This window comes from Gadus morhua, chromosome 21 (genome assembly GCF_902167405.1).
Source record: "Gadus morhua chromosome 21, gadMor3.0, whole genome shotgun sequence".
NCBI classification, from domain to species: Eukaryota; Metazoa; Chordata; class Actinopteri; order Gadiformes; family Gadidae; genus Gadus; species Gadus morhua.
In genome coordinates this window covers 5,493,745-5,521,244 of record NC_044068.1, presented here as the reverse complement: position 1 = coordinate 5,521,244, position 27,500 = coordinate 5,493,745, and the positions used below count along the sequence as shown (strand labels likewise).

The 27,500-nt window shown below is 43.8% G+C and overlaps 5 protein-coding genes across 5 annotated transcripts in view; 2 read left to right on the top strand and 3 right to left on the bottom strand.

The window, feature by feature from the left end:
* Positions 1–3,420: 3,420 nt before the first annotated feature.
* On the bottom strand, positions 3,421–6,369 carry arf6a (ADP-ribosylation factor 6a). Its single transcript, XM_030344691.1, has 3 exons — positions 6,186–6,369; positions 5,721–6,039; positions 3,421–5,544 (listed from the first exon to the last, which is right to left on the bottom strand). The coding sequence occupies exon 3, from the start codon at positions 5,353–5,355 to the stop codon at positions 4,828–4,830; it is 528 nt and encodes a 175-aa protein (XP_030200551.1). The 5' UTR covers positions 5,356–5,544; positions 5,721–6,039; positions 6,186–6,369; the 3' UTR covers positions 3,421–4,827.
* A 482-nt stretch (positions 6,370–6,851) lies between these two features.
* On the top strand, positions 6,852–16,839 carry prpf39 (PRP39 pre-mRNA processing factor 39 homolog (yeast)). Its single transcript, XM_030344671.1, has 15 exons — positions 6,852–7,051; positions 8,081–8,518; positions 8,625–8,818; positions 8,943–9,068; positions 10,022–10,140; positions 10,767–10,934; positions 11,186–11,366; positions 11,692–11,799; positions 11,929–12,093; positions 12,584–12,710; positions 13,135–13,403; positions 13,775–13,959; positions 14,072–14,146; positions 16,386–16,497; positions 16,738–16,839. Exons 1-15 carry the CDS (start codon positions 7,039–7,041, stop codon positions 16,825–16,827), a joined length of 2,370 nt encoding a protein of 789 aa, XP_030200531.1. The 5' UTR covers positions 6,852–7,038; the 3' UTR covers positions 16,828–16,839.
* A 727-nt stretch (positions 16,840–17,566) lies between these two features.
* On the top strand, positions 17,567–19,286 carry faua (FAU ubiquitin like and ribosomal protein S30 fusion a). The gene is made up of 5 exons (XM_030344693.1): positions 17,567–17,867; positions 18,292–18,373; positions 18,466–18,610; positions 18,819–18,874; positions 19,048–19,286. The coding sequence occupies exons 2-5, from the start codon at positions 18,299–18,301 to the stop codon at positions 19,171–19,173; spliced, it is 402 nt and encodes a 133-aa protein (XP_030200553.1). The 5' UTR covers positions 17,567–17,867; positions 18,292–18,298; the 3' UTR covers positions 19,174–19,286.
* Positions 19,287–20,007: 721 nt separating this feature from the next.
* Positions 20,008–22,354, bottom strand: fkbp3 (FKBP prolyl isomerase 3). The gene is made up of 7 exons (XM_030344690.1): positions 22,227–22,354; positions 21,731–21,832; positions 21,501–21,605; positions 21,140–21,275; positions 20,979–21,046; positions 20,734–20,831; positions 20,008–20,347 (listed from the first exon to the last, which is right to left on the bottom strand). The coding sequence occupies exons 1-7, from the start codon at positions 22,329–22,331 to the stop codon at positions 20,293–20,295; spliced, it is 669 nt and encodes a 222-aa protein (XP_030200550.1). The 5' UTR covers positions 22,332–22,354; the 3' UTR covers positions 20,008–20,292.
* A 292-nt stretch (positions 22,355–22,646) lies between these two features.
* Positions 22,647–27,500, bottom strand: part of LOC115534075 (heme-binding protein 1-like) — a 5,954-nt gene continuing 1,100 nt past the window's right edge. Inside the window, exons 2-5 of the mRNA XM_030344688.1 lie at positions 26,662–26,753; positions 25,909–26,053; positions 25,279–25,462; positions 22,647–23,755 (exon numbers count right to left, since the gene is read on the bottom strand). Coding sequence (XP_030200548.1) covers positions 23,587–23,755; positions 25,279–25,462; positions 25,909–26,053; positions 26,662–26,753 — 590 coding nt within the window. The 3' untranslated portion in view covers positions 22,647–23,586. The remainder of the gene's footprint in view (positions 23,756–25,278; positions 25,463–25,908; positions 26,054–26,661; positions 26,754–27,500) is intronic.

Genomic DNA, 27,500 nt, shown 5'->3' with positions numbered 1-27,500 from the left:
AAAAGTATGTCATGAATGAATTCCTTGTCTGTGTGCTTGCCCTTCCAAGGACATTGCATTTTTTTGTTCTACTAATGTACAGACTCCATTCGTTAGGTCTGGCAGCATGGATCATTTCCTTTGCCTGCATTGGCTCCTATCCCACCGAGGGCACAGCCAGATGTGCCCTCGCGCACACACACACACACACACACACACACACACACACACACACACACACACACACACACACACACACACACACACACACACACACACACACACACACACACACACACACACACACACACACACGCCTCTCTGTAATTGTTAGCACATTTGCCAGGCCCACAACCGTGCAACGTGTACGGGGAACTCTTGGAGTAACTGGGAGCCGCCTGCGGCCGGGCGACACCGCAGGGTGCGTTTACGGGGCAGATGCTAAAACGGTCTCCTTGACGACCAGGACAGTGAGATTTGTGGAGGAACTTAAACCTATCTCTGGTTCGATTGCCTCGGGTGCACGCCGCAGTATTCAACTTATTTTACTGTCCAAAGTTCAAATAGACACAATAACTCATTTGGGTATTCCCAATAAAAAATATTTATAGAAATAAATTAAATACAGGCACAGAACTCGAAAGGACTGGTTTACGAGGAATTACAGCGTACAGGATCTTCTTTCGGGCACATTGTTGGGTCCACAATCCCCGCAGCCTAAGCGTAGGCATCCTTGTCTTTCATGTTTGAAGGACGCTATACAAATAAACTTTCCCTCGAGGACCTGGCCCTTGAGTTATAAGACCCTACCTGCTCTGAAAAGGAGGGAATCGGTTACACTTTAAGGGTACATAGATTAACCATTAACATTAGATCATGCAGTGACACACCATTATTACATTGTACATGTCGGATAAACCTAACCTAATTGAATAATGGAAGAATAAATTCCTTAATTAACATGAAAATAGAACATTAGCAAACTGGTAATGAACTGTTACTAATGAAGTTACTAATGTTATTAATAGTTAATTATTGTACGCATATTGTTAAGTGTTACCAGTGATTAAAATGTAGCATCCGTTACCTGTAGGCCTATACATATTTTTTTTTCATAAACTAGAGAACGAGGAGTTATTGTGTCAAATGGTTGATGGAAAAAGCTAGCCAAAAACTGGCAAGCTAAAACAGGGCTATGCTAAAGCAACGATGAAACAAGGTTAAACACGTCTGATCTCAAGGACTACTTAGTAGACAGCGCCAGTGGTGGGAAATTAATCATCATGGGAAGATTAACAGAACTGCAAACACACCTGTGGGATAATCTTGTTCGACTCATACTTGGAGAGGTCCCTAGCCACATGGGGATCCAGCCAAGATGAGCGGTGGTTGGTTGCAACAGTGACATGTCAAATGCATGTTGTCAGACAAGCCTTAGGTATCCTGTTCAAGGATGCCTCCAGATAGACTGTGGCCGTTGGGGTGAGACCCCAGAACCATTAAGCTGGGGAGTTTAACACCCTAACCCTTAGTCTAAGCTGCCCTGTGAATTTGTCATACCATTGTGCCTATTATTTCAAAAGTGCTGTGTCAAATGATGTGTCAAAAAAAAAAAAAGGATTTACGTCAGGGCTTCTGACACATAATTAGGAAATCTTCAAAGCATGTTATTAAACTGTTTGCAAAGCAAACAAAAGATAATGGCCTTGGTACTTCAAACATTGGGTGCGAGTTGTATACCAAACTCACTTTGCATCTACTGTACACAAGCTGACTAGCATTATTTTACCTTTGGAATTTCCTGGAGTTTGATAGATTTTATTATTGTGGCTGTTCATATGTGGCTGAAGCAATGATGTCCCTGCTTTGGGTATCACCCGTCCCATTTTGTAGCGGTGGAGAAATAAAGTTGAGATTAAAAGTGAATTGGAACGCCTGAGTAAACAAATGACATTTTGAGTAATGGGAAACAGTATTGTTCAATGTGCACCCCCCCCCCATCAGGAAAAAAAGGAGTACAATGGAGCAGTCCACTCCCACTCTGCAGCACACAATGGAAGTGCTCAGGCTTAAGCCACAACACAAGAGATAAAGTGAAGCAGGTCTACCCAGTCTCTCATGCACATAAGGCTGAAAACACAAAAAACAAAACACATGTTCCTGAAGGTATTTCAAGGACAACCTGTAAAACCCAATACATCTTAAAAGAGGTCAATCAGCTTCACCACGTTAAACAAACATCAAAGTTAAAGAGATCAACAATCTCCGTGTTATAACACAGGAGCCCCAGGTGAGAGTGACAGTGGACGGTGGTCAAAGTGGGCCGGCGCATCTGCTGCTGAGTGCAGTGACAGCTGGAAAAGAGACCTACCACCAGAATTGCAAAGTACACCCAGTTGCTTTTGAACACGTATCTGACTCACTTGTAGTGAAAAAGGAAATGGTGCATTTGTGATGTTTCCAGTTCCACCACCTATTAACCACCTGCAAAGTAAGAAAACACCACTAAAGATGAAATGAGACATTAAAGTGGATACCCATTCCTAGTCTTTTTTGGGCGGGGATTTAGTAACAGACGCAAACTTCTGTTTTTTGGAGAAGAAAATGGCCAGGGGCACGTGTCATTGCCTGGCATAACTTCAGTGCACTGTGCTTGTCACATGCCTCCCAGCGGGTCAAACTCCACTCAGTCGCAGAACAAACACTGGCTGAGCAAATACAGCCATTCCACACTCACGCAGAGGGAGAGATAGAGGTGTGGGATTCCTTTAGAGGAATAAGAGATCTGGCCTGGTGTGTTACCATGATTGAACATTAATCTTAAACCTCTGATGTTCCAAAAGCCCTTTTTTTATGCAAATCCCAAATGTGTTAAAGAAACTTTTGCGTAATAAGACTTACTGCTGTGAAAAAGGGGTTTTAGTCATACACTCCCCAAACAAATAGATTCTACAATCTCACTTCATTTATTTGACTTTGAGTCAGTTTAAATCCGTTATGTGGCATATTTGAATTTGAACCACTGATAAGTGTATGAATTATGAAGGACATGAGTTTCGTGTTTAACAGAAAAGGTGAAATGAGTACACCAAAGTCTTTCATTTGATTGGAAACGGTATGAGTCATTCCCGACCATGACACCGTCTACATTAGACATTTCAAATGTTCCTTTAATGTTGTGCTTGCTTTGTATGAGGAAGAAAAAAGCATGCTATTTTAAAATAATGGCGTAATACACTAACCCTAAGGCATGAAGGCGTCACCGATAACGACTAGGTTGAAACTAGAGATCTCATCACTTATTCAGTCAGTGTGACTCACAGCGGAAAGGCAACTGGTACGGTTTTACCGCACACTATTGCTTAGTTTTTAATTCTCTACGTCATTAAGTCACCCCACACTAACTTCCTCCTTTGAGGTCTCGCATTGAAAAGGCTTCGCTTGAAAAGTGGTCTGGATAACCTGTTTTTATTTTAAACAGCATAGCAAGTGGAAACAAAAATAAAACAAAAAGCCTCTTGCCTATCTATAACCTTTGAGCCGAGGTCACCGCACGCGTTTATTTCAGAACGACACCCGCTGGAAAAACCTGATTGTTTAGATAAAAGAAAATCATTAAAGCACTATGGATGCAGTGGTAGTGGGAGACTTCATTTAACCCTCACTGGGGTTCAAAAGTGGATCAGAAAAAGGAAAGAAAGACAGACAGACAGACAGACAGACAGACAGACAGACAGACAGACACAGACATACAGACAGACAGGTGCGGAAACACACAGCCCCGAAGCGTCCCTTCTTTCCTGTGAAACTTGGTAGGTAGTTTTGCAACACTGCTGCAATGCAGACTCAGCAGTCAGATTCTGGCTGCAGTGAATGTCTCGTGTCTATGGGGCCACCTGTAACTGGTGGCCTCCCAAGAAAAGGCAGCTGAACCTTCACGTATTCACTCATGGAAGCTCTTGAGAGGGGATAAGGGAACAGGAAAGGTGGTAAAAAATAAACTATGTCAAACAAAGTAAAGCATATCCACATCACAGTGTCGTTTTTTTTTTATCGTTTATCCAGCATCCAGATAAGTGTCTGTGGAATGAACACGTAGACATCATGGATGGAATGACTGCACCCAAAAACACACAAAATCCGCCAATTTCCCCATTGCAGACATTGTTTACAATCACAATTGAAAAGCCATGTTTGTGCAAGGTCCTGAAATGGTCGTTATGCATATACTTAGACTACGGTGGGCAGTTCGACCGGCCAACTTGTTTTGCTGATGATAGGCCGTCCTTTCTGGTAAATACACGGACATGTCAAACATTCTCATGGTCTCCCCCAACTTGTGGAGCAAAAGTCGGGTTATGTGAATACTGTCAAGGCCGACTAGAGGGTCTGCGTTCCTTATCAAAGCTATAATTGCAAGCTCTAGCACAAAGTTAAAAAAGATTCTTGTTAAATGCAGAAAGGAAAAGGGAACTAAATTGCAATAAGAGCTCAAAGTATAAAGGTTATGTTGTACTTAAAAAGTAATGATTATACAGACGAGTAAGTGAAATACTACAGAACCAAAAGCAAACAAAATCCAGCCCAAAATAATCGTCTTTTTGCCTTCAAGATCTTCGGAAATATGAAGAGCCCGTTGTTATCAAAAAAGAAAAAAGAATATAACCGGACTGTTTTTTCTCGTTTTACATTTATGAAAAAAGCTGATTATTTTTTCCATTTCAATTACTTCAGAATCTTTTCTAATTCTTTCTTTGCCATGTGGGGGGGGGGGGGGGGTCTTCATGTTTTTAACACGTTATCCTTTAAGAAGAAGAAAAAACAGTCTGATCCGGAATCGCATGGGCATTAAGATTTGTGGTTTGAGGTTAGCCAGGTCAAACCCTCATAGAGTCCATCCCCGGTGGTCGCGCACGAGGGCTGAACGTACCAATTCCTGTCCCGGATGCGGGTCAGGCCCAGCTTCTCCTGGATCTCGTGGGGCTTCATGGCGTCCGGTAGGTCTTGTTTGTTGGCGAAGATCAGGATGATGGCGTCCCTCATCTCCCGGTCGTTGATGATCCGGTGGAGTTCCTGCCTGGCCTCGTCTATCCGGTCCCGGTCGGCGCAGTCCACCACGAAGATCAGGCCCTGCGTGCCGGTGTAGTAGTGTCTCCACAGCGGGCGGATCTTGTCCTGGCCGCCCACGTCCCACACGTTGAACTTGACGTTCTTGTACGTGACGGTCTCCACATTGAAGCCCACAGTGGGGATGGTGGTGACGGACTGGCCCAGCTTCAGCTTGTAGAGGATGGTGGTCTTGCCGGCCGCATCAAGTCCAAGCATCAATATTCTCATCTCCTTGTTGCCAAAGATCTTCGAAAGAATTTTCCCCATTTCGTTGGCTTTTCATAAATACCTCCTTGGAAGATGAACGGTGTGCTCTCTTTGGAGAGTAATTCTTTGTGCTTTCGGTAGAATATAAACGGACTATAGTCTCTCAGGCACAGTGTTGTGACATCCAAGTGACTTTTCACGTGATAGTAGGAACACTTTTGACAGCTGTCAAAATGTAGAGGTGGGTAACTGCCACAAAGAGAACAAGGAGTCTTGTATTATTATCATGACCCGTATGAATTAAGCAGCTAACAAATAGTAATAGTGTAGATTGTGTAATCGGGGAATGATTAATATTATCTCTACTGTTAACAAAAAAAAAGAAATGTCGGGATATATCTCCAATTCTTTCAAAGACTACTTACTTCAGAATCGTCGTTTGGAGAGTAGTTTCCCGTGGATTGGGACCCAAAAAGGGAGAGGCGATGAGTCAAAGGACCGCGACTATCGCGCCGTGTAAATGAGGCCCTGTCCAAGCCCAGAGTTCCGACTTCCTCCTCGGCCGCCGGGTGTCAACACTTGCTCTCAGAGGCACTCGATCGCTAAATTCAAAAACATCGAGGTTTCCTCCGGTAACATTCTCGTGGAAACCACTCGAATCACTCCCAACGGCATCTGCGTCGGGACACCAAGAGGCAGCACGCCCAAAAGGTCATCGATTCATCCGACTTTCCGCTCCCTACCCTGTAACACAAGAGCGGTTCGGAAAAGGGAGGGGTGTCAGCGCCGGAGCACAACTTTAGGTCGTCGCCGCTGTTACACGGGCGGTCCCTCGAACAATAAGAGCATTCTTTGAGATACAAAACACGTTCAAATGTAGACTGACAAACCTGCGACAGCGGCAGCCCCCGTCCCCAAGTTCTTTCTCCCCGTTCTCGCCTCTCTCTCTCTCTCTCCCTCTCTTCGCCCCTGCTCTCTCACAGCCGAGCCGTTCAGTCACACAGCAGTACAGAGGCAGAGCGGTGTTACCGGAAAAGGTGCGGACCTAGATCACCCGCCACTTCCTCTCCGTTGCTCATGCGCTACTACGCCAGTGGCCCCGCGCAGGCGTACTAGTGCGAACTAGCACGAACCCTAACGACACAAAAGTGCAAATGGGCGCCATTTGAATCTGGCCGGTTGTTGATAATATCTGACTTTTGATTTGTTGCCGTAATCTTCGTAATGTTTAAGGTGCAGAAAATTACTTTGTTAAAACATGGGCTGGGGTATAAGACACACGATTCAGTTGATGGCCTCACGAATCATGCTCAAAGTTGTCCTCATTAAACCAATATGCAAGTTTTTTCTTTGGAAGTAACGTTGGTTGCGCAGTAAAATATTAGTATATATGTTGTTATTGTTATTATTATAGATTGTTTTGATAAGCTGGGCTGGCTATTCTAATGGAAAATAACACAATTATTAAAACTACCCAACACGAGTCTTAACTGAGATAAACCCTAAATTGACCACCAACTTATACTATATCCTTATATCGTTTTTGAACAGGTATCGGGGGCGCGTAATGTCCCCCCCATCCGCGTCGCGGCGGGCACGGGCACGGCGCTGTCCCGCGATGCACGCGCCGTCCTTCTCCGTAAATGCCCCCTGGAAGTTGTCGAGAATGAGAGTTGATGTGCCGCACTTCAGTATAAGATTAAGTAATTGAGATCGACTCGCAAATCGTTCGACCCGATTTTCATGGAACATACTGGTGAGATGATCGTCGCGTGTTGTTGGTTCGACGGATTTTCCCGAGCACGATGTGATTCTTGTGTTGCGTTTTAGGCTCCGGAGAAGATGCTAAAATTAGCTACCTTAGCTAGCTAGCGTGGAGCACACACACCACACACACACATTGGGACTGGCAGATAAGGGCACATTACATATAGTTCATTCACCTCAGAACAAATACATGATGCGTGTTTTGAATGAGGTCTACTGTGTTGTTGGTTCAGCATATCTCCGTAACGTTGAACAAGACAGAAAGGAACTTGTCTACGGAAGGGATGTGTTACTAGCTAAAGTCTCGATTGCTAATGTTGGTAATACCGAAACCTACACTTCCTCGCACCAAATGTGCTGTCTTGATTTAGTATTAACACGGGCCCATTTCTAAACGTAATAAACGGTGTTACCGTCGACTTTCTATTAATACGATCTCTTACGAACTCGTTTTGTGTGGAGTGAGTGAGTGCATGTTTTATTTTAACTATCATGCCCCAACAATAACTTGGCCTTAGTTTGAAAATGGGGTTAGGGTCAGGTTGCAACAGCTGCGGATTATTTGGGTTGCTATTATTTTGTTGGCACCCTGATTCATTAACAGTCCGAAAGCGGGGAAGACATACGGCTTGTTACAGCCGAGTTGCACATTTGTTATTTGACTTCCCCCATTTTGTAATTAGACATTTTACTACCGCATACCTGGCCCTACGCACCTAACGGACATCCGTGACTTTCAAATAGGGTTTGTTCATTGGACAGTTACCATTGTGGGAAGACATTGTTGCTGGAAACGGCAAACGCGTATTTCATAGGAGACGTGGCGAAAAAGTTTTGCGATTTATAAAGTACAACAACTCTATGGTGTCGTCTCCATTTGGCGTGGTGTCGCCAACAAATCGTCCCACAACTCAGTCCAATATACAATTCCTGTAATTATCTTTATCCAGAAACATTGTTTTTTTAATTATAAAAAAAAAATGCGTTGTCTAATAACTTTCAAATTCTGTGTTACCAGACTATAACAACACAGACGAGCCCATGACGGGAACTCTTGACACGGACTCCTCCAGCAGTGGGGACTCCCAAGCTATGGAGGGCGCTGGCAACGGCTTTCTACCAGACCTTCCAGTTCTCCCTCCCCCTGCCGAGTGGTCTCTGGAGCAGGTCCCCGCTGAGCCCGATTCAAAGAACACCGTCTTGCATGTGGATTCCCAGGACTCCTTCGGTCCCCAACAACAACAGATGTCTCCAGGCCTGGCTTCAGTGGAAAAAGCGGTGGAGCAGTTCCAGCTAGCAAATGCCCAGCTCTTCCAAGAGGAGCAGCCTCCTCAGCCAACCGAAGTTGCCCCACAGTCACCTGAGGTAGAACACATGGCAGTGCCTGAGGAGTCCACACAGCAAGGCCAGGAGGTCCCTGTAGCACTAGAGGCTGTGGACCAAGATGGTCTCCAGGGTAATTTGCTTTGTGTGTTCATAGATTTTGCATAACTGATGGCTTGAGATTGTGATGCCGCTCTACCTTTTGCACTCGCTTAACCCTTCACGCGTTCTACTCCAAGGGGGCAACGAGGCTCCTCAGATGTCCGAGGATGGTATGGAGCTGGAGGAAGCGGCCAAGGAGGTCACCCAGGAACCGCCCGCGCCCCCAGAGCCCGAGGTCCCGTCAGAGTTTGAAAAGCTCTTCAAGGAGTGCGAGGCAAACCCAGAGGACTTCAACAGTTGGGTCTATCTACTGCAGTATGTTGAGCAAGAGGTGAACAATGCACAGAAGTACTCATATTCACATTCCTTAAGATTAACCACCACACCTTTAAATGTGTGCGCTTTAGACACCTAAACTGATGTTCTGTTTGTTCCTTCTTTTTCTTTTCTTACAGAATGCTCTCCTAGTGGTGAGGAAAGCATTTGATGCGTTTTTCCTCCACTATCCGTACTGCTACGGCTATTGGAAGAAGTATGCCGACATCGAAAAAAAACACGACAACATACAGGTCGCGGAGGAGGTAAATATGACCAAGACACGGGGATATCATGATACTGCTAAACATTAGCAGGGCTCCAGACTAACTTTTTGGGGGGGGGGGGGGGGGGGCAACCCGGGCAGCTGCACCGGTTGCATCGTCGATATTTACGCCACTGATTAATAATATTTTGACCATTAAATAAATGCCTTCAATAAATGCCGAATCTGTATCTCTCATAAAAAATATTGTCAGACAATGCCAAGGGATCGGTTCTGTCCCGAAAAACCCTGTCTCCGGAGAGACGCCTGTACGATAAGTGCGCCGAGGTCCATGGGAACACCCACAAATGGTGACGCCATTATCGGAGGAGGGGCTAGGAAGCTGCGCACGCCGATATAAGTAGCCGATCTCCGGGTAGACTCGCTGAAAAGCTGCTCCCGACCAGGTTTGGTTGCGAGCGTAAGTCACCATGGTAATACAGCGACGATTAAAGAGATCGACTTTCATGGTACAGCTAACCCAGGCTTTCAGCTCAACATACCTCGCTAACCCTCTAATCGAGCTTCGTAGTACAGGCCCCTGGATTGGGCTTCGCGTGTTTGTTTACCGGCGTTGCTATTGTTACCGGTCTTGCGTGTTCCAACGGTAATAAATCGCCGTCTAATCAATACTTCATTCACTGCCTCTTCCGTGGTTATTACAATATTATGAATAGACTGCTCTGTAAAAAAATAAATAATAATAATTATATCAGATACATTTTCAGTCGCACCGGTGCGCCCAAATAAAATATTTGGTCGCACTACCCCGAATTCTAGGCGCATGTGCGCCCAAATTAGGCGCACTCTGGAGCCCTGATTAGTGTCTCCTCTGAGATACCATTTTCTACCATTTTGTCGTTTTCTATATTGCCACGCGTGTTTTAATCACGCGTTCTGTCGCCATCTTGTCAATTGTGTCTCATTGTCGGTGCCGTTTCTTCCCGTCCCCAGGTGTACAGACACGGCTTGCAGGCCATCCCTCTCAGCGTAGACCTGTGGCTTCACTACCTGTCCTTCATCAAAGAAAACGCAGACCCTGCCGACCCAGAAACGGAAGGACGTATCAGAGCGTAAGTTGGCATCCGGTACATGTATCTGGGAAAGCTTTCCATAATAATATTAATAAAATAAGTTTAGTTTATATAGTGCCTGTGTCACGCTCAAGGACGCTTTACAGATTCACGAGCACTCACGGAGCAAGACGGAACAACAAGAATTTCAACAAAAAATAAATAATAATTTGCCGGGAAAGCTTTCCTTTTCTGTTTTAATGTCCGTAGAACAAGAGGTTTGTTGGTTTTGTTACACTTCTTGTTTTGGTCTGGCGTCAGTTTGAGGAAATGAAACCAACCTGTGCCATTTTAGTTAGCTTATAAGAAAAGGACAACATATCGCATCATAGACCTCTGAAGAATAAGTCCCGCCTCCGAGGCTCCTGGTTCCATCGGTTAAATGTCTATGGGAAACATGGGTTTTTTTGAATGATCGTACATAACAAACTCTCTAGGTGGCCAAGCAGTGAAAGCTGCTCATGTTTTTAACTAAACACTCTTTCCATCTAGATTCCAATTGGGTTTTGGTTGGTCGTGCCGTTAAAGTAGCATTTATAAACGTTTACTACTTACGGCACCGACAATCCAATGCAAACCGAAAAAAATTGCGTCCTCCTGACTCTTTGTTTGTTCTGACTCTTTAGTGCTTATGAACATGCGGTACTGGCGGCAGGCACAGACTTTCGCTCCGACCGGCTGTGGGAAGCCTACATCAACTGGGAGACGGAGCAGGAGAAATTGGTTCATGTCACGAACATCTATGATCGCATCCTGGGCATCCCCACCCAACTGTATTCCCAGCACTTCCAGAGGTACGCAGCAAACATGGAGAACAATTATGATGCGTGTCGCTGACCTTGACGGTTGAATCCACCGATTGATACTTCATATACGGCTGTCCTCGTATGAAATATGTTTGGCAGTCTTTATCATAGCACATTATCATATCTTTTGTCAGCGACTTCACTCACCCCATGATGTTAGTTGAATACCTGCTGTGTCCATTTGCCACTGTGCCCCAATAAGCTCCAGAAACCTAATGGGTCCACCTTGTTCCCGCCAGGTTCAAAGAACACGTTCAGAACAACAACCCCAAGCACTTTTTGTCGGAGGAAGAGTTCATCCAGCTGAGGTTGGAGCTCTCCAAGGCCAGCATCACCACCGTGGCTGGGGAGGACGGGGACACGCCAGCGGCGGAGGAGGAGCTTCCACAAGGCATGGAGGACCTGCCGGACCCTGCCAAGGTACACCACAAGAACCCTGCCCCTGGGGGGGGGGTCTATGCCTACCGGCGTACCCCCCCCCCCCCCCCCCCCCCCCAGGCATCACTACAACAAAGGCTTGAATTCCCCTCCCATTCTTTTGTCTCATGATGCCGATAAATGTAAGCTCTTGATGAAACTTCTTGCAGGCAGGCCAAGGCCGTTAAGTTTTAGGGAGTAGTGATCCAGGGAAAGAGGTACATTGGCGTCCGCTTTGATTTGGTAAAAAAAAAAAAGGAGCATTTGCCGTGTGATTTAGAAAAAAGGGTAAATGAGTGTTAACCGGGTCTCTTGTGTTCTAATGCAGAGAGTGACGGAGATCGAGAACATGCGTCACAAAGTCACCGAAACCCGACAGGAGTACTTCAACCACAACGAACACGAAGTCAGCAAGCGATGGGCCTTTGAAGAAGGGGTACGTTGTGAAAGGCTCCCTTTTGACTTTAGTGTCATCCAACCAGTGTGTGCCTAAAATAACAGCTGGTCATTCCTGGTCAAACAGAGCAATTACAGGAGGTTTGTATTAAACGTGTTGCCGTTTCAGATTAAGAGGCCGTACTTCCACGTGAAATCCCTGGAGAAGGCCCAGCTGAACAACTGGAAGGAGTACCTGGACTTTGAGATGGAGAACGGGACCCCCGAGCGAGTGGTGGTGCTCTTTGAACGGTGCCTTATCGCGTGTGCCCTCTACGAGGAGTTCTGGACCAAGGTACTCCCATCGTTGTCCTCCCTCTCACTCCCCACTTACCCCACCCTGCACTTCCCCCCTCCCCCCTTCCCATCAACGATGATAATCACATGGACACAGTAAATCGTCCTGCACTCTCTGCGTGTAACGTTGATATGTGACTGTATCTGTTGTATTAGGGGATGGCCAGCTTGCCACACAAGATTTGACTGCAGCATTTGCCAACTACTACGTTGCATCTTCTCCGTCTCCCACTACCTTACAGAAACTTATCTAATTGGTTCCATGAAGGTGCTGATGGGTTTACACAGAAAATTTTAAACAACGTTCTTGACAATGAAGAAATTCACTTCGGTCAACCCTCGAAGTTACAGTGTTAAAATGGCTGGTCTCTCTTCTGCCTCTTCTTTTTATTTTTACTCCCCCCCCTCCCGCTCTCTGTTCTCTGCCCTTCCCCGCACTCTCCCTCTGTGCCCGCTGCCACTTCCTGTCCTGTGTTTCGCTCTTTAAGTATGCAAAATATCTAGAGGGCGTGAGCATTGAGGGCGTGCGACACGTCTACAAGAAGGCGTGCACCATCCACCTGCCCAAGAAGCCGTCCATCCACCTTCTAGCTGCGGCTTATGAGGAACAACAGGGTGAGCCACAATCTGCTGTATTCTCTTGCCTCTAATCGCAACTAGAGCTGGGCTTGGTTGGTAGTACTGTAAAGACCCGGCTCCAGGGTTGGACAACAAAGGCAACACGACACATGCTTTAACCAGAGGTCAACTAGGTGGCCATCACAGTACTGGAGCACTGGATCTCCACTTCACAGTAATGAGGTGGAGATGATAATAGGAGTTTAGTTTTTAAGTGTTAAGAAAATAGACAAGTTGTCTGCTAATCTAGCTATAGGATCGGAACGAAAGGTGAGGGGTTTAATCCTGAAACCACATGAAAAATTCCCCTTCCCGGAACTGAAGTAGTAGGTCATCCCCACGGGCACAGTCCATATTCCCAGGTGTCCGCACCACAGAAAAAGAATTAAAAACCGAGTTTGTGTTTCCCCTCTCCTTCCAGGGAACGTGGAGGAGGCCCGCGGCATCCTGAAGGCCCTGGAGGAGGCGCTGCCGTCCCTGGCCATGGTGCGCCTGCGGCGGGTCAGCCTGGAGCGTCGCCACGGCAACCTGGAGGAGGCGGAGACGCTGCTGCGGGAGGCCATGGCGTCGGCCAAGGACGCCAGCGAGACGTCGTTCTACGCCGTGAAGCTGGCGCGGCAGCTGATGAAGGTGCAGAAGAGCCTGAGCAAGGCGAGGAAGGTGCTGCTGGAAGCCATCGAGAAGGACGAGGTGAGAGCCGGCACGAGGCCAGGAGCGTTATGCCACCGGGTCGGTTATCTAACTCGTTATCGATCTCAACCCCTTGTCATGGCACGTGGCACAACAAAATGTACATGTCATCCAGACGGTGCGAGAACACGGTCAGAACAACAAAATTTTAATCTAAAAGAAAGGTTGTATGTATCAAATAAAGTTAAAATCAACAAATACATTAGACATTTATACATTACAAAATGTATAAAGTACAGCAAAAAGGAATGGCTTTGAGGGAACTGCACTTTAAGATTATGCAAGATTTTTTTCCTAAAGTGTTGCATAAATTATGCAGTGTTTTCATCTAATATATAAATGACCCTCTGTGTTTTCCGGTGGCTTTCCAGACGAGTCCCAGGCTGTATCTCAATCTGCTGGAGCTGGAGTACAGCGGGGACGTGCAGGAGAACGAGGGTGAAATCCTGGCCTGCTTCGACAAAGCCCTGAACAGCTCACTGCCCCTCGAGTGCCGGCTGCTCTTCTCCCAACGGAAAGTCGAGTTCCTGGAGGACTTTGGCAGCGACATCAATGTGTGAGTTCCCCTCGGCCATGCCGTCTCCTACACCGTGGTTTCTACATGTTACTTCTGAGGTCTTGATGCTGTGTAAGCCCTTTGTTTTAACATGTTTTTTTACATTTCACAGACTTGTGGCGGCATACGACGAGCAGCAGAAGCTTAAAAAGGAAACTGAATCCTCCAAGAGGAAAGCAGAGAATGGGTAATTCCCTCCCATTTGTTTTTTGTTTTTCACCACCCTTACCACACACAATGGTTAATCGCATTGTCTAGCTAGGCGCCTGATTTTTGGAATCGAAAGCGTAACAAGTATCAGAGCTGCAAACTTGTCGCTTTTCGGCGACAATCGCCGTTTTCTTGGTCAATTTGGTCATTCACGTGAATCGTGTAGAACCGGAGAGTTTTGTTTTTGGGGGGAGGGGGGGGGGGGGTCCAGAATTGCGAAAAATTATTGGATCGTTCTTATAATTGACATTTCTCTGGGCCAATCGGAATCTCAGCACTTGCTTCAGAATCTTTCTTATAATTGACATTTCTCTGGGCCAATCGGAATCTTGAAGCACACAGCACCAACTGAGCTCGCCATTGGATGAGACGGTCGCCTACCGCTCATGCGCGCCAAACAACGCAAGAGAGCTTGCGAAACCCTCGTCCAGAGGGGTGTTCCACGAACGGAGGTTTACCAAACACTGAGTTAACGCCGAACTCTAGGTTGATTTACCCTGTGCCGACTAACCCAGAGTTTTCGGTTCCACAGCAGCGGTTATGCATTAGTTCAATCAACTCGGTTGGTTAACACAGGGTTGTGCGCGTCACCGCCAAACCTAAAAAGACGTGATGTATGGATCATGGAAACCCTGTTCGAAATGGCGAAACGGGCCGCTTATTTCAATGAAATGGAACTTCAGGTTCTCCTGGAGAGCTATGACGAGGAGAAGGACATTATCACAAGAAAAGGGAACGCTAAAGCCTCTGCAACCCGGAGAACCAAAGCCTGGCAGCGGATCGCTGACCGCGTAAATGCGTTAGTTACACCTCAAAAGCATGATCCTTAATATTTGAGCCATGAATATATAAATATCCCAGTTAAGCAATCTTAAAGATCTTACCTCATAACCCCTTTCTTCTAAAAAAAATATGTACTCCGATGGCTTCCAAGCGGTCAGCGGATCAAGTAGGCCTATAGAAATGAAGTATAAAAAACATAAAAACTGGTAAGCTTTTGCCACCATCGTATTGGTATAAATTTAAATTACCCATTTTTTTAAGCAAATTGTGAATAGGCCGACAGTCGGATCGCCTGGCAGCGGATCGCTGACCGCGTAAATGCGTTAGTTACACCTCAAAAGCATGATCCTTAATATTTGAGCCATGAATATATAAATATCCCAGTTAAGCATTCTTAAAGATCCTACCACATAACCCCTTTCTTCTAAAAAAAATATGTACTCCGATGGCTTCCAAGCGGTCAGCGAATCAAGTAGGCCTATAGAAATGAAGTATAAAAAACATAAAAACTGGTAAGCTTTTGCCACCATCGTATTGGTATAAATTTAAATTACCCATTTTTTTTAAGCAAATCGTGAATAGGCCGACAGTCGGCAGACTGGATCTGGCCCTCAAATTGTCTTGACCCCGGTGGAGGAGCTGTTAATAAACATAAATTCAGGGCGCCCTGGCATGGAGGTGGTACCTGGAGGTACCTACCTCCTCAGAGAGTCAGGGGCCATACCCCACTGGTTGAATGTAGGTTTTTGTGTTTTCTTGTATTTTAGATATTTTTTGCCTTCGAAGTAACGCATGCAAACCATGTGCTTGCCACAGCGCATAGTATTCCAAATGTTTATTTTTTTGGTAACTGGGTAGAAAACCTAAAAGTGACAATTCATCAACTTCACAGAATAATAATTATTTTTTGTCTCTCCAAAAATAAGAGACAAAAAAAAAATGGTGACAGTTGTAAATAAAATATTTTTTATAAGCCTTAAGGATGTTTTGACATTGATTTTTGATAAAGAGTTTTGTTAAGTCACGCTTAGAGTAGTGTCATTTGTATATTACAAAAAAAAAAAATCCCCCTGTGACACTGTCACCTTTTTTCCTCTGAGGAGTTTGCAGGTCTGAAGTATGCTCACAGTTCCGAAGAATTGTGTTTTTAGTTTATGTTGAGCACATAGGAATCCTTTCAACAATCTGTTATTTTAAACGACGGACATATTCAATTCTACACTTAACACTTGGTCACTCTAAAATAGCAACTCAAAAGTGAATCTGAACAATTAAGGAATAGTAGTAGAAACTTAAACGGCATATTGGACCAAATATATATATTTTTAATATAAGTGCACACAGTTTTGTGCCGTGTGCTGTATTATGTTAAAGAAGGGTAGTTGTCATTTTGCTCCGTTTCATTGGACTGACCTGAAACCCCTTGTGTGCAGCTCCGGGGAACCAGACGCTAAGAGGCAGCGCGCGGAAGAGAACTCCACCACTGGAACCGCCGGGCAGGACCTGACAGCCAACCCGGCTTACAACTACAACAGCTGGTACCAGGTACGGCTCGCCCCCTAGTCACTGTACAGCCGTTCATTCTTGGCGGGGTCGGGGTTCAACCCCCTCATGTCTGCAGATTACCATTAGTCATGCTTGAGCCTCTCTTACGTTCAAATTAATGACCTGTACTGTGTTAGTAGCTAGTAGCAGCTAAATTGCCTCAATGGTTGTCGATGTAAAACGTTTGGTGTCGTGTACTTATTTTTGCTTATCTATTTTTTTTTCTCTCCTCTTTTGCAGCAACAATATAGCAACTGGGGACAAAGCAACTGGGGGCAGTACAACCAGTACGCCCAGTATAACCAGTACTATCCTCCTCCTCCAACATGATGGACGCAATAATAAAGATAGAGAAAAGACAATAATCCCCTTCGGTCATGTCTATTCTGATATCAATAATCTATCAATGTCCTTTGTTGGCGGAATGTTGATCGCCTGATTTTTCATCTTACCAACCACTGGTGTTCCAGGCCTTAAGTTCTTTTCTGCATGTTCATTTGAAGGCAATTTTGTTACCTCTGGAGTTTTTAATTTTTAGAGCGGATGATTCGGTTTCGGTCTTTTCACAAAAATCTGATTGTTGACCATTTTGGTTTCAAAAGAAGGCATTGTTGTGTGTACTTCGGTGGCCCCTTGTCTCTTCTTTCCACCCCGATTTTTAACATGTCATGGTCCTCTTTTCACAGAGAAAGGGAATTATTTTTTTTGTTTTTGCTTAATTTCATAATAAAGATTGATATTATATGATGTGGCTTCATTTGTTATATCAGGAAAAGTACAATAATCAGTTATCAATTGATCTATTACTATGATAAGTAAAAGCTACCTTTTTAAGTCAACATGGATTATAACATGTTGAGAGATGCCCCTCATGAATATGAACAGGGGATTGATTTTGAGGGACAACAGAGCTGACTTGTATGCATGGAATTCTTAATGATTCCCTCCCAATACTTGAGATTAATTGTGTCGATTCAAATTAAGAATATAAAATACAGTTCAAAGTACGAACAACAGTACAGCAAATTATCAGATGCGACTGGCTGTTAACTGCACTTTGAACATTTATTGAGTATAAAGCACAGGGCACAACAGTTCAAATCAATCCATTCCAGGACACCGACAGGTTCAGGACGAGTTGAGTAGTGAACTCCAATTGAATAACGAAGCGTAGTATAATCAGGACTTTAAAGACTTCGAGTTAGGACCGCAGAGAATATAGTTTGTTTTTATTTGTTTTGCCATACTTGAAACGGAAGTAGTCAAAAGGTTACGTCGGCTCTCCCAGTTTACGTAAATCTGCACATGCGCAGCTCGGACCGATCGGAAGCCCTTTTTTGCCTAGCGTTGATCGACTAGCATCAAACGAGGTAAGGCCTGCCGAAATTCTGTTTAAAGTGCGTATTATCAAGGGTTGAAAGCAAAGAGGCGTCATTATATTATATAATTTATATCGCAGATCACGAATATAACATAGAGTTGTAAATATTTGTGCAAGAAGTCTTATTTTTATTCGATTCTCCAGAACGCGTGCCCCATGTGGCTAAGGATGTAGCATAGCATTAGCTTATTACCTCGAGATTGTTCCACGCATATTTTCCTGATGCACCTTATTGTAGTGGCCACTTTTTTTGGTATAATATGATCCACCGTCATGCTGGTTAAACGATTTCCCTGTATTATTTAGTTAAAGTGATTATCCCCTACTCCAGGTTAATGCGATCTATGTGTTGAGGCATGATGAAAGTAATTGACTGACTATATTTGCAATCAACACTTTGTTTTTTGTCCCAGCATCAAGATGCAGCTCTTCTTGCGTGCCCAGAACACCCACACCCTTGAGGTGACCGGTCAGGAGACCGTTGGAGCTATCAAGGTACATTCCTACCCAATATTCCGTCATGTCTCTATTTTTGCCATCATTCTCGAGACGCCATCTAATCCGAAACTATTTGCTGTGTATTTCAGGCCCACGTCCAGGCTCTTGAGGGTCTCCTGGTTGAAGACCAGGTGCTGCTGCTCGCCGGTTGCCCACTGGAGGATGACCTCTCTCTGGCATCTTGTGGAATCTCTGAGCACTGTACCCTGGAGGTGGCTGGAAGGCTTCTTGGAGGTATGTATGAATCCCTGCTGGCTCATGATTGTTTCATGAAGGTTTGAATTATTTGCGAAATTGTAATGGGTAGCTAATTATTAGCCCAACAGGATTTTTACCTGTTGTCATGGCTAAATCATGACCAAAGTCTGAAGAAAATATTTCTTCCAGACGTTGATACTCGCCACAATTAATTGTAACTTTCACTTCATTTATTGTTTTCCAGGCAAGGTCCACGGTTCTCTGGCCCGTGCTGGTAAAGTGAGGGGACAGACCCCCAAGGTACATGATTCGATACTTTTTCCGATTTTTTTTAATTTTTATTTATTTATCTAAACTGCTTTTAAATGATCACACAGGACTCCCTCAATGCTTGTATTACAGGTGTGGGTTTCTTTCACTAAAATCATTGACCGTGTCGATGCAACTCTGCTTTTTCCCCATGATCCTTCCAGGTTGACAAGCAGGAGAAGAAGAAGAAGAAGACCGGCCGGGCTAAGCGTCGCATCCAGTACAACCGGCGCTTCGTCAACGTGGTGCCCACCTTCGGAAAGAAGAAGGGACCCAATGCCAACTCCTAAGTGCTCTTTATAGCGCCTGGGCGGAGATGACTTGCATTCACATCACATCTTTGTTTACCAAATGAAATGTTTTCCTCTGCACAGAATAAAGATTTGACTTGGTGAACAAATCACTTGTAGTTGCTAAGTATCATTTATCTTAATGTGCTTGTCTAGAAACAAGGCATGACATGGCGGAGAGATCTATGACCAAATTATATTTGCATTACTTAATGGTATTCAAGCCGTGCACTATTCTGTTGGGACATTTTTAAATATAACCAATTGAATATGCCATAGCTCAGAGCCCTGTGTATAGGGATTTAAGCTGCACCTGTTTATAATTGGCATTGGACACCTATGCACAGCGTCTGGCAGGGTTCATTTTGATGCAGTTTAATTACTCTGCAGGTAGGAGTTTCACATCTTGCCCAAGGATGCCAATCCTTTTTTGCCTCATTACCCTAGCCACTTTACAATCCTTTCAGTCATTTTACTGACGGATGATTTGAACAAAGGTAGTGGCCATTTTGAATTGGGCTGTTTAGTTGTCTGCAGATTTGAGTTGACCCAATTTTCTGACACCAAACCTGGTGTCATCTGCATTAGTCAAACCCAAAACAGCTTCTTACAATACTGACCTGTGATGACTTGCTCACTTAGTTGAGTCATGGCTAATAATCCTTATTCAATGTTTGAATATAGGACACTGACATTTTAATTATATCAACAACCATGATTAAAATCTCCAGGTCTTATTAAATGAATCTTTATAGCTAGAGCATATCCATCTAGCCTACAACCCCATATGACTCCACCCCCAAGTTTGGAAAACATGGAATAAAATCGCAAATGTCGGTTTCAAAATTCTTTAATCATACCTTACGTTGAACATGCAAAACAAATACAGAAAAACGTCAGGACTCCTGTTATGTACAGTATTGACAAGTCATCACTTGTTTGGCCATGCTGGAAAGGTAAATAATACATGAACAATTTGACAAGACAAACAAACCATTAACGGGTGTAAACAAAACCAGGCCAATCGTAATCAATATGTGAATTAAAATGTTATCTTTCAAGCATGGTCATCTTGTGACACTTTTCTTAGTTTGGGATGTGCATGCGAGCCTTTGTCCGCTAGTCCACAGCTACCAGTTCGACTTCAAAGATCAGTTTGGCATTGGGAGGGATTCTGAAGAAGGTTAGGTTAAGGAAAGGACATAGGATTTTGATATAAATACATAGATCTTTAAGTCAAACAAAAAAGGACCAACTCAACTTTAGGCCCATCGCTTAAAATATGCAATTTGGGGTGTACTCAAAATGTAAATAAGTAAACTACCACAATGTAAATGAGAAGTATTGCATGCATCCGTGGCCACATATTATGCCATTATTCTAGCAAAGATTGGACTTCGGTAGCCATGAAAACATCACTCCCTACTTCATATATTCTTCTAAAGAAACATCACCCCATCATGGCATACATGTCTTATTGTGAAATTATTATTGATGAAGTGTAAAGTATTCACACTCCCAAGACGAATCTCAACAGCTTGTCCAAATGAAAAAGGATACTTGTTCTCTGGAAGACCTTTCCTCCCATAGGCCCACTCTGGCTCGATTTCCAACTTGGCGGTCTCGCCTTTGCTCATGGTCAAGATGGCCTCATCCCACTAGGAGAAGAAATAAATAGTCAATCAGATCATCAACCATAATGTTATGAAGAGGCAGTTCAGGGCACTGATGTTTCCGGATATATCCGTTCATAGCGATACCCGTTGAAGCATTGCTTGCATATAATTGCCATTAGGATCGCTCACCCCTCGGATGACTCGGCCCATGCCAATTTTGAAGCTCAAAGGCTTGGACTGCTTCTTCTTTCTGGCCGCTGTGGGGTTTAGAGGAGATGGACACAATGAGATAACTGGCCAGGCTCATCATAACCTGAAATAGTTGGGAGATGGATATGAATGAGGCCTACTTGTGGGGATGTTTGTGTCGAAGACGGTGCCGTCCACCAGGGACCCCGTATACCAGCAGCTCACGTTTTCACCCTTCTTGGGGAAGTTTGTTTTGTCGCCTTTCTTCAGCACCGACTTGAAGTACTTGGGTGGACCCTTCGAAAAGCAAAGCAATGAGGATCTCAGCTTTAAAAATGTGGAATGTTTTGAATTACAAAAGTAAATTACCTATGGGATTCTCCATGCATAGTTAATGGATATCACAAAAGATGAGACTGATGTATGATATTAGAAGGGAATGTGTTAAAATATAGATTGAATACAGAATTTGGCTTCAATTTATCAGACACCATGGTTAAAATATAGATGTCTGAACAGTACCTCATCCACAAGTTCTGTCTTTGCGTCTTTACTCGGGTCATCCTCAATTTTTACAGTTTTAACCTGCTCAATGACTTCTTCAATGGGTTCAGTTCCTTTAAATTTCTGTAAATGGAAAAATAACAAGTTATTATCCAACATTTCACATTTCCTATTGGAAAAAACATGCATGTGATCTCAGTTTTTCTAAATATATACTTAAAATTAGTTCACTGCTAAATATCACTTACTTTGGTCTCAAACAGCTGATTGTAGGCAATCATCAATTGCTCTTTCTTTGCCGTTTTCGCAACACTCTTTATGTTTCCCTGAAGCTTGTGCTCGGCAAGAAACTGAAAGAGGATACAACCATGCATAAATCATTAGTGTTTCACAGAGTCATCGCACAGAATCTCCAGAAAATAAAAAAATTAAAAAGGTGGGACCCAAGTCCCATTTTATTCATTTGCATTTTATTCAAAACATACAATAGGAAATTCCGTTCCATTTTGTGGATAACATCTGCTGCAATACAGTGGGATGCACGCCACTACATGCATGGTGCGTGGTGCATTCAACGCACATTAGCCTAGCTCTGCGGAGGCATGGCTAGCCTCGCCGCTAGCTGGCAGTGCACACGGTTAGCATCGCCAGATACCAGCCTGTGCGACGCAACGCAAGCTTGAATGCTAACTTCGCAATTTCATACACGTATCAATTAGACACCCCCAAAATGATTCAACGTACCGAGTTAGCCGCATTATCTTGGATAAACTTAATAAGGTCTTTTTTCGGGAGATCATCACTTTTGAGCTGATCATCGCTCCATTCTCGTGCTGGTTCTTCCGCCATTTTGGAAGAGAAGCGAATGAACCCTGAACTTATGAGGCAGAAATTATTCGTCAAAAATAATTATTACCGTAATAATGATCATAATAACAATAATAACAACAATTAATAATGTGTCCCCAATGAGGCGAAACAAAATGTGGTCATATTTCTGCTGAGACCTCGTAGATAAAAATGTATTTAGGCTACCAAATCTCGAAAACTCATTCATATTCTTGCGTCTCCCACTAACGGAGGTCTAATTCTGTACCTACTTATAGGATATATTATAATTAATTTTCAGATGATGAATAAGCGTGTGGGAGAGATAAAAGTTCTCAAAGTGGTTGTTTACCATACCTTTCGGCATGCATACTTTATTATGACGTTTTATGCATTTTGTCAAATCCACACATTACTTCACATTTGAACATTTAGGCTTTAATTGTGCTTAAAAAAAAACACTACTCCTAATATATTAAAAGCACCCCAAAACGAACAAGGGAACGCATTTCAGAAAAAAATAGATTACTCAAAGATAACTGAGAGAAGAGAGTGATAGACCAAAGGCATTACTTTAACAAGAAGATCTGATGTAAAAACAGGGTAAGCTATACATAAATGATATTCATCACTGCCTGAATATAAACATACATATGGAGCACTTAAACATCCTTAACATTTTGACTTGCCGAACACAAAAACGAAAAGTAACCTATATGGAAAAAAATATTTCTAAATTAGTTTCTTCTCAGAATAGGAGATAGCACATTTTTAATTTTTCATTCATGGTCGGGAAATCAATCAACCCTGTCAATCACAGGTGCACGGAAATGCTCAAATGCAGCAAAACGTAGTATGGGAGGGAGCAGAGGGGGAGAAGATGTTTATTGGTTGCTTATTTTGATCAATCATGCTCTCATATGCTCTTTTTCACTCTCTCTCTTTATAACTCTCGAATCTTACATGCAGCACCTATAAATCCAAGCTATGTAACACAAGAACAGTGCAGTATTACAACATGACAGACATCACAATCGGGAACATTGAACATACATGCATCTATACAAAGCAGCGTTATTGACAAACCCAATGACACACTTAATTTAACCTTAATTAACTTGATAACTAACACTTTCAAAGCAGGTGTTTGAGAGGAATTGAGTCCTCGTCCACCATTCACCAAGGGAGTAGCATGAACAAATGGACACCAGGGGAACAACAAACAAAGGAGGAACCGACTAAAACCACCATTAACCCACGGCGTTCCTATTGAACGTCACTGGCGCTCCAGGAGCCAGACCTCGTTGTGTCGGTGTGTGGCGGCCAAGCTGGTGTATCCGGCGATGACGAATGTGTTGCTGAGCAGGTTCGGAGAGGCCAGGATCTCGGCCAATGCTCTGATTTCGTGTAGGACGGTCTCTTCATTGGTGGGACCTGTGAAAGCCCTGGGAACAACAACAACAAAGGGGTCGCTTCAATCAGGATCTCAGTGAGACTAGTTATGGTTCCACGTCATTTACAGACCCATTACGTCCTTGCGTCCACTGCAAGGGCCTGACGTGTGCTTCCCAAATATTGTAACCTTGCACGCAGTCAGCAAGGGCTGTGATTGGTCCGCTCACTAAAACAGGTTCAAGACTGCGTCGAAGCGACTGCGTGGTCACTGCATTGCGGCGACGTGGAACCATAACTGAGCCTTTAAAGCCTCCACACCACAAAGCTCGAGCCTCGAGCATAGAGCATGCACACAGAGGGCCCACGTTCAAACCACACCCGTGTTAAACAATGGGAGCGCTGCCTTGGGTTTACGTGTGTTTATTCCGCCTCTACCTCCCGTGTTTTTGATGGTGATTTCCCTTTGGGGATCCATTTAAACGGACTAAAGGAGTACGTCCGCGCGTGATTTAATATGCCTCCGGGGCAAATACAAGGACGCAGGAAAGTTCAGCTTCTGTTTGTGCTCTACGTCGGAGCCCTGGTGCGTGGAGGGCCTTCGGCTTTCTCTAAAAGGTTTTCTTTGTCTGAAAACATTTTAATATTCGGTTAACGGTTTCCTAAGAGAATGAGGCTTTTGAGGCCTTATATTTTGCCAGAATTTCAGTTTTAAATGAAGGTTTGAATGCCCTTATGACTATTATCCACTCGTTCTTCCTACTGGCAGTCTGTGATTCAACAGTGATTGTTTGATTCTCCCAACACTGTTATGTATTCCAACCATTCATGCTGAAGGTTTGGTACAAAAATCGGTGTATCAATCACCAACATTCAGAAAAACGAAATGTTTTCATTGGTTATACCTCAGCAGTGTTCAACATCAGCAACTATGAATGAGAAGAATGAAATGTATGATTATGGATAACACTATACACCATAGAGAACAGGTCAGTGTTCACCTAGACTCAGCATAGCCTCCCCCCCTTACCCCACACCCTCTCTTAAGCATTTATTGCATGTTGTACGTCCTGGTTCCTAATGTACGTACTTATTGTATGTTGTACGTCCTGGCTCCTAATGTACGCACTTATTGTATTTTGTACGTCCTGGCACCTAATGTACTCACTCGTTGTATGTCGGGCGTCCTTTCACTTAATGTATGCACCCATTTTATGATATACCTCCTTGCACTTAAAAATAGTATTATAAAATAAAAATTAAAGATTAAAATAGTAGCATCGTGTAGCATCTTATCCTAGCTATCTTTGTTGTACACAGGGAATGGTCTTACCTAACAATTGTTAATGATTGGCCCCTGGTTCTATGAAAGTCTTTACCTACAAGCGATATATTGTTGGGTCTCTGTCTTCTGGCAAATGTACAAATGTTATTCCTTAGTTTGGTTCACCCTGCCACTATGAGTGAAATTAATGAAAGGTATGATTATGGATAACACTATAGGCTAGAAACGACCAATCTGCCATCAAGCCTCTCTGATGACCGGATTCACAGTCCAGAGGAAGTGGAGGCAGACCTGCTGTGGAGCACCGTGGCGGGCCAGGTCTCCAGGGTGATATCTGGGTCGGTAGGCAGAGGGGGTTGGTCCTGGAGGCAGGAAGGGAGGCAGTAGGCCAGCCGGACCTCCCTGGACAGGCGGCTAAGGGCATCATCCGTTCGCACCACGGTAACTATTGGAACCGTCATGCCCAAGTACCTCCCTGTAATTGAAGAGGAAAACAGACGGAAATGTGTTTTTCTCCTGGGGAATATGATTACCGTTGGATGAAACTTGAAACATGATCGATGTTTCCCCCTCTTTATGTTATAATAGAGTCTGGGCTCAACATCTGCTGAGAGAAAACTGTTTGCTTGGTTTGTTTACCTCCACACATCCAAATTCCTGGTGACTTTATAACCAGTCGGTTGCAGAGTTAATCAAAATAGCAGAAGTACAATCTTCAAACATTAACCAAACCAAAGCAATTCACATCAGAGGATGACAACAACAACAACAACCACCATCTTCCCAGCTCTTTCATATCTCGTCTTATGACTGTAAAAAATAGACTGTGGCTGGGCTTGGCGTTGGTGGCTGACTACCGTTGCTATAGCGATGATGATTACGTCGTCGACGGCGACGACAACGATGATTTAACCCACTTACCCGAGGTGTTCTGCTGGCAGATGTACCTCATGATGCTCATGAAACCCGCGCAGATGCTCTTCTCGTAGGTGTCCTCAGTCACCGTGATGCACGCCCAGCACGCCGTGTCCATCACGCGCTTCTCGCACGCCACGCCATCACCCTGCTTGGGGTACAAGAGGAACGCAATCCGTTCAGAGAGAAGTCCACGGTGATTTAAGACACTCACTAACACTCACTAACCCTCACTATAATCGACAGGTAAACGTTTAAAAGGGCCCTTATGTGTTGTTGGAGTTGTTATAGTCAAACCCAGTGTTGTCTGTTTCCGACCTAGTTCTTAGCTGGGTTCTTTTAAGATACAAGCTAGTTAAAATGATACACACACTTTAAGGAGTGGGTTCAGGGGGTTAGTCACAATAAGAAAGATACAGGAAGATTTAGGGGGACATTTGGATTTGGATTTGACCTGTTGCTGTATTCACTATAAGTCGCTTTGGATAAAAGTCTTTGACTTAATAGTGAATAGCATTATAGTCTCAAATGTTTCCGTGATTTTCTGAATTGATAATATTAAAATCTCTGAATTCTGAGAAATAGCTTTTTTTTCTTAATTAAAAAACTAAACTGCCCGAAAGACAGAGCGGATCTTTCAATCAATTAAAGCTTTTCTCTGAATTCTAATTCTAATAATAATCTCAGAATAACAGGGGAAACCGGTCTTCTCAAGTGTATGCATTTTACGCTTTGGTAGATATCAACCACACAGCCAACCTCTTTACGAGCCACTAAGGTGAACGGAATCTGCTCTCTGTGTGGCGAACTCTCTATGTCCGCGGTAAGCTGCTGAATGGGCTGGGCCATCTCTGAAAGAAACCACAACCAAGGTCAACAAACAGATAATTGAATCAAATCGTATTAAATAATCACTAAGCAGTAAGGATGGTAACTCATAAATTATAACATTTTGTACCGGGGATAAGCTATAAAATGTTTGAATTGGTTGACATGATGAGTTTTATTTTGGGTTGCACACAAAACAAGACTTTAAATTCATGGCTATACAAATAAGTGAATAATAATATAATAATAATATATATATATATAAATATATATATATATATATATATATATCTCAAAACACCTGGAAAGCCTTAAATGGTCTCTCGTTTGATTCTGTATGACACACAATCATGGGGAAGACTGCTGACTTGACAACTGTCCAAAAGATGACCATTGATACTTTAAAGAAGGAGGGCAAGACACAAAAGGGTCATTGCACAAAGAGGTTGGATGTTCCCAGAGCTTCTGTGTCCAAGCACATTAATAGAGAGGCGAAGTGAAGAAAGAGATTTGGTAGAAAAGAGTGTACAAGCAAGAGGGATAAACGCGCCCTGGAGGATTGTCAAACAAAACCGATTCAAAAATGTGGGGGAGATCCACAAAGAGTGGACTGTAGCTGGAGTCAGTGCTTCAAGAGCACCACACACCGCCGTATGCAAGATATGGGCTTCAGCTGTCGCATTCCTCGTGTAAAGCCACTCTTGATAAGAGACAACGTCAAAGCGTCTCGCCTGGGCTCAAGACAAAAGGACTGGACTGCTGCTGAGTGG

What these genes read in the sequence shown, in the direction of transcription:
- arf6a (XM_030344691.1), bottom strand. Translation starts at nt 5,355, where the DNA reads ATGGGGAAAATTCTTTCGAAGATCTTTGGCAACAAGGAGATGAGAATA.
- prpf39 (XM_030344671.1), top strand. An exon ending in GGACCAAGATGGTCTCCAGG is followed by an intron (nt 8,519 to 8,624) that starts GTAATTTGCTTT and finishes TTCTACTCCAAG; the next exon opens with GGGGCAACGAGGCTCCTCAG. An exon ending in ACATACAGGTCGCGGAGGAG is followed by an intron (nt 9,069 to 10,021) that starts GTAAATATGACC and finishes TCCCGTCCCCAG; the next exon opens with GTGTACAGACACGGCTTGCA.
- faua (XM_030344693.1), top strand. Translation starts at nt 18,299, where the DNA reads ATGCAGCTCTTCTTGCGTGCCCAGAACACCCACACCCTTGAGGTGACC. An exon ending in AGACCGTTGGAGCTATCAAG is followed by an intron (nt 18,374 to 18,465) that starts GTACATTCCTAC and finishes TGTGTATTTCAG; the next exon opens with GCCCACGTCCAGGCTCTTGA. An exon ending in TGAGGGGACAGACCCCCAAG is followed by an intron (nt 18,875 to 19,047) that starts GTACATGATTCG and finishes TGATCCTTCCAG; the next exon opens with GTTGACAAGCAGGAGAAGAA.
- fkbp3 (XM_030344690.1), bottom strand. Translation starts at nt 22,331, where the DNA reads ATGGCGGAAGAACCAGCACGAGAATGGAGCGATGATCAGCTCAAAAGT. An exon ending in AAGATAATGCGGCTAACTCG is followed by an intron (nt 21,833 to 22,226) that starts GTACGTTGAATC and finishes ATCCTCTTTCAG; the next exon opens with TTTCTTGCCGAGCACAAGCT. An exon ending in TGGGCCGAGTCATCCGAGGG is followed by an intron (nt 20,832 to 20,978) that starts GTGAGCGATCCT and finishes TTCTTCTCCTAG; the next exon opens with TGGGATGAGGCCATCTTGAC.